Raw genomic sequence first — 10,372 nt, 5'->3', positions numbered from 1 at the left:
GTTGGGGATTGTTGTGGCTCGACAGTGCTGCCAATGAATGTGTTGGGGCCGGCCGGGTCGGCTTTGTCCTGGTACCAACTTGTGTTGTGAAGCTGCTGCAGCGCTTGTGTTCGGCTAGGCCGTCGCCATCCCGGCTTGAATGAATTTTTGTTACTACTAATTGGGCCTGCCTGCCTGCCTGCCAACGGTCCAGAGAAGACGGGAGGGAGGAAGCTCGTCGTCGCTGCTGTAGGTTCTTGTCTTGCTACCTGTACGGGAATGGATTATTGGGAATGGAATGGATTGTCTAACAACCGAATGCCACGCTCGCTTCATTCTGCGGTTGCTCGCTCGTGATCCTGGAGCGATCGTGCGGACGTGTCCACAGCCAAACCGAAACCCAGAAGAAAAATACTAAGTACTACTTAGCCTGCTGATATAATCTGTCATTTCTAGGCGGCAGAAGAGAACCGACAGAGAATAGAATCCAATCCAATTCTGTTGGGGAGAGGAGGTCTCTTCCTGGCCTGCTCGACCGCTCCGATCTTGATCTCGTCAACGCATGCACCAACCAAGCGAGCAGAATGGGATCAAATGATACTCTAATATCAGTGCCATTGGATGCCATTATTTTTGGGTGGGTACTGCTGAGTGCACAGGTACGTACGTGCTCGTCCTCGGCTATATCGACCATCCATCGGACGGCCGGCCGGCCCGTGCATGACGCCTTTTTTCCGGTGCTCTACCGTGAACGGGTGCCAAGCATGCCACATAAGTAAAAAAATGACATGACACAACATTTAAGAAAGGGAGAAAGTACTTTGGTGACCCCAGAAAGAATCAATGCCAAGCACGAGAACCTGGGCAAACCACTTAAATGAAACAATTTGGTCAATGCATGAAAGACTTTAGGTGCTAACTCATTAAATAAAATGTGCTTAGCAACAACAAGTTAAGCACCTATGCATTGAGGAGTTGAGTTGCTAAGGTATTTAATGCACTTAGCACCTCATCTACAAGCACCTTTGCATTGGAAGAGGTCTGATGGCGGCCATGACTGACTATTCGCCGCGGCTTTGAGATTAGTGCTGCCACACGTTTAACCCACCAGCACCAGGTGTTGAAGCTAACTGCATGCATGCTTCTTCTCTTCTCTTGTCCCGCCATGAAATGATTGCTTCGTGCTCTCCCACCCTCACGCTCCATGACGGCATGATTGATCCATCCATCCACGTCCCACACCGTATATAAACACGAGTCCCTCAGCTCGACCGCTCGATCACACCCATACATGTTGATGTCGTCCTCCATGGACCACGCCGGCCCCTCCGTCCTGCGCTGGCTGCTCTCCGTCGCCGCCGGGGGCCTCTTCGCGCTCTTCCTCCTCGTCGCCTCCCCGGTCCCCTTCCCCTCCGCCTCGCTCTTCCTCGCCCCGACCTCCCCCGCCTCCTCCGCGTCCCGGCGCTCTCAGCTCCCGCTCTTCGTCGACCCGGCGCTCTCGGCGCAGGCCCGCGCGCCGCCGGCCGCGCCCGCCTCGCCGCCGCGGTTCGCGTACCTGATCTCCGGCTCGAAGGGGGACGCCGGGATGCTGCGCCGGTGCCTCCTCGCGCTGTACCACCCGAGGAACCACTACATCCTGCACCTGGACGCGGAGGCGCCCGACTCGGACCGCGCGGCGCTGGCGGCGTTCGTGGCGGCGCACCCGGTGCTCGCCGCGGCGCGCAACGTGCGGGTGGTGGAGAAGGCGAACCTGGTCACCTACCGCGGCCCCACCATGGTGACCACCACGCTGCACGCCGCCGCGGCCTTCCTCTGGGGCGAGGGCCGCGGCAAAGGCGCCGACTGGGACTGGTTCATCAACCTCTCCGCCTCCGACTACCCGCTCGTCACGCAGGACGGTGCGTCGCCGTAATCGCCTCTTCTTGGTGAATGAAACGAGTTCGCTAGCTGATTTGGATTCTGCCATGGCATGCCGCGTGTAGATATGATGGAGGTGTTCTCGGAGCTGCCGCGCGACCTCAACTTCCTGGATCACACCAGCGACATCGGATGGAAAGCGTACGTGCTCCAGCTTGATTGGATGCATGGTCGGCGCATGTTTTTACAAGTTTCTAAAGTTCATCGTGGTTTTCATGCATGGCAGGTTTGCTCGGGCGATGCCGGTGATCATCGACCCGGCGCTCTACATGAAGAAGAAGGGCGACCTCTTCTGGATCCCTCAGAAGCGGGAGCTGCCCACCGCCTTCAAGCTCTTCACCGGTACGCCTCAACTAATCTGTGGGTGCACGCCACGTACGTTTCTCCCTGGAAACCATGGCCATGTCCCCGGCTTCCATTGGCACGTAGCAAGCGAAATTTGGATCTTTTCTTGAGCTGATATTCTTTGGGATATTTAGTTGTGCTGTATAGTGATTGTCGCCGTTGTGCATGTGTGACACGGCACCTATCCATGGCCTGTCCCCTTGAGCATGCCCGTGCGTGCTGCCAATCATTTTAGTAGGGGCTAATAGCCAGCTCGTACTGTCGGTCACGACATTTCCCAGGGAGGAATTGTCTCATTGCAATATCGTCCCGTTCGTGGCTCGCACATTGGCTACGTGACCCAAAAATCATGGCCGGTGCGCTGCACATCTTAAAATAAAATGATGATATGACACTCCCACCGTCCCTTATTACATGGTGTCCTCGTTTCGCGTGATTCAATTTTAATCATAATATTTCACCTATAGCATATAGTATGTTTTGTTAGTGAAACTGATGGTCAAAGGTGAATCTAATTATAGACTAGTATGTACTATTTTATACTCCCTACGTCCAAAATTACTTATCGCTCAAACAGACAAGTTATTCTGGACAAAGAGAGTATATACCACGATACAACATCTAAATGGCCGGCCACAACCAAACACAAAAACAACAAGAACAGCCTGACAACAGCAAGTACTCTCTATCTCCCTTAATCTTTTATAATTCTCAAGTTAATCCTTGGGGGCCAATCGAGAGAACAAAAAAAATTTACAGATAATTTTTTTAATTAAGGATGATCTGCTTGCTTCGTGCCAGGTTCCGCGTGGATGGTGCTATCGAGGCCGTTCGTGGAGTACCTGATCTGGGGGTGGGACAACCTCCCGCGCACGGTGCTCATGTACTACGCCAACTTCATCTCGTCGCCGGAGGGCTACTTCCACACCGTGGCCTGCAACGCCGACGAGTTCCGCAACACCACCGTCAACCACGACCTCCACTACATCGCCTGGGACAACCCCCCGATGCAGCACCCGCACCTGCTCACCCTCGGCGACTGGGACGGCATGCTCGCCAGCGCCGCCCCCTTCGCGCGCAAGTTCCGCCGGGACGACCCCGTCCTCGACAGGATCGACGCCGACCTCCTGTCGCGGGCGCCCGGCATGCTCGCCCCGGGCGGCTGGTGCGTCGGGGAGGTGCCGGCTGCCGGTGGCAACCGGACCGGCGGCGACGACCCGTGCAAGGCCGTCGGGGACGCGGCGCACGTGCGGCCTGGCCCCGGGGCGGCGAGGCTGAAGCGGCTCGTCACGTCGCTCCTGTCGGAGGAGAACTTCCGGCCGAAACAGTGCAAAGTAGCAGTAGTAGAAGAACATGTTCCCGCAAAAAAAGTAGAAGAACATATTCCCTCAAAAAATGTAGAAGAACATCACTGAAACGAGGATCCCAATCCATTCTTTCCGGATGTCATTTCAGTGTAACGCTTCACGCAATGTATGTATAGTGCACACCAGAGCCTAGTGCCTGGTGCCCGGTGCAGACTGCGGGTCAATCTCTCAAACTGGGTGACATTTTCTCTCCTCGGCATCGGTAATGATTGATCAATGGACTACAGATGAGTGGATTCTTTGTTGGCGCGATGTGAGATTCAAGGCAAAGAAATTTTACAAGTTCTACTTCAGAAATTTAAACCACCCAAAGTACATCACTATGGTTTGAAAGAAAATGCATGATGATCCGGTAATGATTGATCAATGGACTACAGATAAGTGGATTCTTTGTTGGCGCGATGAGAGATTCAAGGCAAGGAAATTTTACAAGTTCTACTTCAGAAATTTAAATCACCCAAAGTACATCACTATGGTTTGGAAGACAAAATGCATGATGAAGCACAAGGGTTTTGCTTGGATAATGTTTATGGACAGAGTCAATACCAGAGATTTACTATGCAGAAGGCATTTTGACACCAGTCTTGCTAACTGAGACTATGCTATATCCGTGAGATCTTACATTGAGATCTGTGCAAAATTTTATTTTCAGTTTTTTTCCTTTTTCTCTCGTGTATGTTATGTCATTTGACTGAGACTTGTAAAATCTTAGTCGACTAAGACCTAGCCACACCTTTTTGACATTGGTGAGGACCACTCTTGCATGCTCTGCCCCTTTGGTTCCTTAGAGACAAACAAGCATCTGTTCTACACATGTCAATTCAGTATTGAATGCTGGAATAAAATTCATATCCACTGGGACACCAATGCAACTATGCAAGAGATGACGGAATTGGACCAAAAGGAATGGCATCAGCCCCCTCTTGAAAGAGACTAGTGGTTGGGGCCCGCCATTGTGGGCCGCTTGAGAGAAAGATGCGCGCACCTCACCATCATGCCAAAAATTAAAAAATATTCTCGCATCACGTGCACACAACAATCTTAAAAGGAAAAAGAAAAAACCTAGAAAAACTTCTCTCAAAAAAGACTCCCTACCATTTAAAAAAAACTCTAAAAAAATACTTTCTCACTGTGACCAACCAGCATGCGCCACATGGCGTAGCTGGTTGGCCACCATTCTAGCGCCTTTTAATGGGTTTAATTGTTATTTTGGCAGCATGGAACATTTGGAAACAAAGAAATATATGCTACTTTGAGAAGATCAGACCATCTCTGCCAGATTGGAGGAGAATGCCTACTGCTGACCTAGACATCCTCAAGCTTAGAGTAAAACCAGAGCTTGCTCAATTTATTGGCGATCCCATCTCTTCTTTCTAACTACCTTGTATAGTTTCCTGTTAGCCTCCTCTACCTCTTTGAGGACATGTAAATACTCTGCTAAGTTAATACTCCCTCCGTCCGGAAATACTTGTCGTTCAAATGGATCTATCTACCACTAAAATAGTGCTAGATACATTCATTTTTCAATGCTAGATACATTCATTTGAGCGACGAGTAACTCAAGATGGAGGGAGTATAGAACAGTGGCGGTAAAAAAACATATCTCGAGGCGGAGTGATCAAATTTCTACTATCAATCCCAGCACAGCACATCTTGGTTACTGTTTCAAAGAAGAAAATTGTCCAATATCTAGTGACATACATAATTATATCATAGACTAGAAAAATTGTTGCGTCTGTATCAACAAGCCTTACTACATCTGTGCACTTGAAAGGCAACAAATGGTAACGCTTACAGCATATACGCTTGAAGAATGTTCATGGAAAAACTAACTCAGACTTGTCACTGTACTTTGTTGCGATAGACTGAATTTTGTCAGTTTGACCTACATACATGCAGCGACCGACCCTGAGAGTGACAGGAATTCCAATATGACTTCTTCCAAGAGGTCAGCATGTAACATGATGGCTATCTGGTTGCCCACCATATATATGTCATCACCAAGTTCCATCCAGTTTGGATCCAGAACCTTGTCATCAGGATGGCCTATCGCCAGCTCCTCCTGCTGCCTGACAATCATTTGCCAGACCTTCTCAACAGGCCCTTCAGGGCCCCAGATAGGCCTGCACTGTCTAGTAGAACTCACCCATGGGTGTATATTGGTGCAAGGTGCAAGGACATCGGAGAGAACAGAATTTGCAAGATCAAACATAAGTCTCCTCTCTGGCTTTGGCCATGAAGTAATTGTGGCGTACTTGCTCTCAAGCCTCTCAAAGACTTGGGGACCAACAGGGAAACTAGATGAGTGCCATGACTTGCACAAGAGCTGCCAGTCAGTTGAAACTATCATACCAGAGCTTATAAGAATATCAAGGAGATATGAGAAGTCCCTGTCCTCCTCAACCTGAAATGCTTCCAAAGATTTGTAAGAAGAATCATTGCCATCATCACATGACATGGAGGAGACTTCAGGTTCATCTCGGAATCGACGATGGTCCATTTGTGTCTCCACACCTGAGGTTAATAAAGAAGTTCCAGTTAATGAATGCATGATGCAAAAATTCTGTAAACAAATCTTTTGTGCAATTCTCGTAAATAGCTGCACTCCTCACATTTTTGGCATACTAAAAGAAGTGATTTAAAACTCAACTTAACTATACACCTAAATTCTTTGTTTGAACAGCATGTTGCAATGTGTGAGTTAGCAATAATGTTTATCAGATGCTATGTCGTAAGTATTTAGCTTAATTTAATGATTGTTTGTATTAACTTCGCAGTTTAGGAGAGCTGGCAATGTACAACAAAAAGACACAAGCACTAGTCTATGCAGCCTTCTAGCTATATTGTTATCTTACTGGGCATTTCTTGCAAGTCATTCTTGAAGAATCCAGAACAGCAACTGTCTTCATCAGTTGGGGGCTGTAGAATGGACACTGGGCTCGGCTGCTCAAACTCCTCCAATCCTTTACGAGACTTTGCCAGATCATCATGATTAGAAATAGATATGGATTCACAGTCATGACACTGCAAAGGCGTTGCTGAAACCTAAAAAAGATAGGGAAACGACTTGAAGAGCTGTGCACCATAAACTTAGGCTTCTTGGTATCAGCATGAAAAGATTTAACAATCTAAACTTGTCAACAGATGAAAGTTGCATTAGAGTCTACATAGTTAGTGGGGAAAATGATGAAGTTTAAATATGACATAACAACAAGTACTCTACTATAGTGGAACAATGCACATCTGATATCATGAAAAAATAGAACTTAGAAAACATATTAATGTTAAAGAAAAAATATCATGAATTGTATATAATTCAGAATCAATAACTGAAACAGTCTCATTACAGTGATTCTGAATGAGTGAATTGAGTTCACAGAGTTCTTTTATCTTGTCAGAAAACACTTGATTTTTTTTAATGACGGAAGAAACACATCCTCATGATAATAAGAAAATTATGAAACAGGAGTATGATTCAAAGCAGCAGTTGAACACTTATTATTGCAGAGGAATTGGATTGTTCATGCTTCTATGTTAAATTGTTAATAGTAGAGAACTTTTTCGCTATTTCATTCTTGATTCGTTGAAACAACAGAAAGTATGCAACATGCAAGAATATTATGTTTTGTTTTACTTTGCTAAATTCATGGCGCACAAAGTTCAGACCTTCTGTTTCCTAGATAATTGCAATTGAAACGCAGAAGGCACAGTTTCAGCAGGCTCGTGGATTAACCCCTCGTCTGTCGCGAACAATACTCTCTCATTTATGCAGTCAGAAGTTGAAACATTATCAGATGGATGCCATGAATGACACCTGAAATCATCAAGAGAAGGAGAAGCAGGTCTCCGCTGTTCCAAGGCAAGACTTTTTACCACAGAAGCATTCCTTGAGTTATTTTGCCTCCCGCTGGCAATTTGCTTGAGCCTTCGTTTGGCCAGAAAAGAATCAAAGGTAACCTTGCCGTTGTTGTAACTAACTGAAGGATCTGGGAAAATTTCACTGTTAGGAGACCCTTCGCAGGAAGAACTCCTGTCCAATGAGGTGTGAAGAGACAGTGGAGATCCATGCTTTGGTAAAACTATAAAGCATCCTTCCTTGTTGTGGCCTTTGCCCTGGTCAAGTTTGTTGTGTTGAATCTGAGCATGCGGGTTCAAATTTTTCTTTACCCTCTCTGAATCAGATAAAGCAAACATCTGTGCAAGAGTTCTCGATCCGACATCGCCTTCATCATACTTCCGAAAGGATTTCCCAGGTAAGCTACTTGATGATGACTTGTTGTTTTGCCTGGAGTTAATGTCACCGCCAGAATACATCTGAAATGATCCGGTGCTATTCATATCTATGATGTTGAATTGATCAAATGATGGCTCTTCTCCCTTTGACAGAGAATTGATGGCATCACTAGTCAAGTATCTTTCTCCTTTTTTTCTAGCCACATTAACAGTATTTAAAAGATGTTGTGAAACTCTCTCATTGCTCACTACAACAGACTCAGCCAACTTCTTCCTATTTCTCCTGGAATTGCAATTGTCATGAGAGAGCAACGACATGGAAAAAGAGTTCTCCGGATCATGCCTGTTTCCCAAGCCAGGCTCCAGAACGACAATGTTGTTGAAATCTCCGTAATTCCCTCTCGGCAGATCTTTTATATCTTTAAGTGAGGAATTAGCTAAACCCACTGGGTACTTCCTGAAAGTGCCTGTGATATCTTTCTCATGCTGATTATTTGGGGAATAATTCACATCGCGGGGGCACTTCTCAAACAAAGGATTGTCTATTTCAAGTGGGTTCAAGCGATCCAAGCCATTGCTGTACTCCACGTCATTATCAAATGTTCCATCACAATAGGGAGACTTTGACGGCATAAGCTTTTTTAATTTCATTGCGCTCCTCTTCAAGCTTGGCAGACCTTTAGGGCAATGATACGACATCTCTTTTGTGAAAGTCTCCGGTAGCTCCTCCGACACTTCAAAGACATCCTTGAATTGTTGATGTCTTTTATGGGCTATGTAAGTAGGTGGCAATACGTCAATTCCCATCAGTTTTGCGACCACACTGGGGGATGACCGTCTTTCCTCCAATTCTTTCAGTACATCCTTCCCAACAAGTAGTTTGGCTGGACAGCTGCTAGTCCTTTGTGGCCTGCACTCCTTATATCGATGGCCAAGCTATAGACAATTTCCAAGATAAAAAGAAAAGAAAAAACTCAGTGCTTCAGAATTTTGGTTGTTGATCACAAGTTATAACTATGAAACCATTCAGCTTCAAGAGGATTTTAATGAACAGAAGGAAGTAACTCACCGAAATCTGTTCCATCTTGAAGAGTGACTATATGGAGAATCAACTAAGAGGAGAGGTTCTGATATTCGTCTCAATTCAAGTGCTTTGTGCCTGCAGATATACATGGAACAAAGATTTAAAGGATGCACATAAGATGGAGAGATAAAATTAACACATAGTGGCACTCGAAGTCTTTGATTTTTCTGCATCAAACAAATTCTAAATGTGACTAGCAAGCCAGTAAACTTGCCGTCACTGTGAAATCGATATTATCAGCTTACTTAATTAGGAAATCTACTCCTCATCTATCTCCGAGCTTTCCATTGCTCCCCAATGCCATGTCAGAACTCGGACTAGCTACTACAGAAACACAACGGCATAACTCTGCGCTTGGAGCATGGTGAGAAAGCACAGTAAGGTGGCGGAAACATAGGCTATGTACTGCATGCAAAGTAGATATGTACATATGAGGAGCTATTTTTTGCGTAAAGGAATCCATTAAAACCAGTACACGAACTGTGACATGCTAACAACTCATCTCCAAAAGACATATACAAACTGTAACATTGTGATGCTATATTTATCTATTTTTGCGGAGAAAACTTCCGATCTATTCATCATCTGTCAAGGTAGTACAAAAAACACTAGAAGTAAAAAAAATACATCCAGGTAAAGCAAAAGCGAAAAAGGGACAAAAGTGCTGAACTCGATACTGGATACACCTTTCCAGGTGCGGCATCAGAAAGCCTCTTTACGAGAAAGTGGCATTCTCTGAGGGAATAAATTAATGCGCCAGAGAAAATCACGACTCGAACAAGATTAAACTAGGCGTGCGTGTAGTTGCAGATTGGCCTTCTGAATGTGGTTTGTGAGCTTATCAACTGCAATTGTTCTTTGTCGGGTGTGCGCCTGTGTCTAGATCGATCTTAAAATGGAGTACTACATCGTTGGAGAATACAGTGTTAATTTTCACAGATAGCGACTGTCAGCTGCTGTCAATGGGAAGTTCAGAAAGAAACAAGCTGTTAATAATAAATAATCAAGGCCAAAAGTCCTCACTCAGCTCAGTTTCAGCCAGATCTGAAACCCACCGGGGGTGCAGCACCAAAGCAGATTCGCTCCTAACCGGACGCGCGTCTTCCTCGCGGCACCACGGTAGCCAGAGCAATGGCTCGGCCAGCCACCCAAGAAACGCCCCCGAAAAAACCAAAGCCGCCGCCGCCGCCGCCGCCGCGAACAGGAAGGAGCCCAAGCGATGTTCGCCGCCGGAGACGGGGGAGTGGTGCGGCGTGGACGAGCAAGGGGGGGTCTCTCCGGTGGCAAATGCGCGCGAGCTTCCGAGGGGAATCACCTCGGCATTCGCGGCCTCTCTCTTCCCTTCGCCTCTTCTTTTTCCTATCTCGGTTGGATTTGGGAGAGGAGGAGGAGCAGCGCAACGGCGCGGGGCCTGAAGGCCGAGTGGTGAATGGTACCGGACGGATCA

At 46.6% G+C, this 10,372-nt stretch overlaps 2 protein-coding genes across 3 annotated transcripts; one reads left to right on the top strand and one right to left on the bottom strand.

The window, feature by feature from the left end:
* The first annotated feature begins 1,121 nt into the window (after positions 1-1,121).
* Positions 1,122-3,847, top strand: LOC125550306 (beta-glucuronosyltransferase GlcAT14B-like). The gene is made up of 4 exons (XM_048713277.1): positions 1,122-1,877; positions 1,962-2,037; positions 2,123-2,238; positions 3,043-3,847. The coding sequence occupies exons 1-4, from the start codon at positions 1,271-1,273 to the stop codon at positions 3,654-3,656; spliced, it is 1,413 nt and encodes a 470-aa protein (XP_048569234.1). The 5' UTR covers positions 1,122-1,270; the 3' UTR covers positions 3,657-3,847.
* Positions 3,848-5,271: 1,424 nt separating this feature from the next.
* Positions 5,272-10,372, bottom strand: LOC125550304. Of its 2 annotated transcripts, none has more exons than XM_048713273.1 (5): positions 9,949-10,372; positions 8,911-9,000; positions 7,275-8,777; positions 6,464-6,653; positions 5,272-6,122 (listed from the first exon to the last, which is right to left on the bottom strand). In XM_048713273.1, the coding sequence occupies exons 2-5, from the start codon at positions 8,923-8,925 to the stop codon at positions 5,494-5,496; spliced, it is 2,337 nt and encodes a 778-aa protein (XP_048569230.1). In that variant the 5' UTR covers positions 8,926-9,000; positions 9,949-10,372; the 3' UTR covers positions 5,272-5,493. The 2 variants fall into 2 exon arrangements, with proteins under 2 accessions (XP_048569230.1, XP_048569232.1); XM_048713275.1 differs by having other exon boundaries at positions 9,981-10,372.

The sequence above is a fragment of the Triticum urartu genome, chromosome 4 (genome assembly GCF_003073215.2).
Source record: "Triticum urartu cultivar G1812 chromosome 4, Tu2.1, whole genome shotgun sequence".
In the NCBI taxonomy this organism is placed as follows: domain Eukaryota; kingdom Viridiplantae; phylum Streptophyta; class Magnoliopsida; order Poales; family Poaceae; genus Triticum; species Triticum urartu.
Note: the sequence above shows the minus strand (reverse complement) of the source record. Positions and strands in the feature narration are given on the sequence as shown.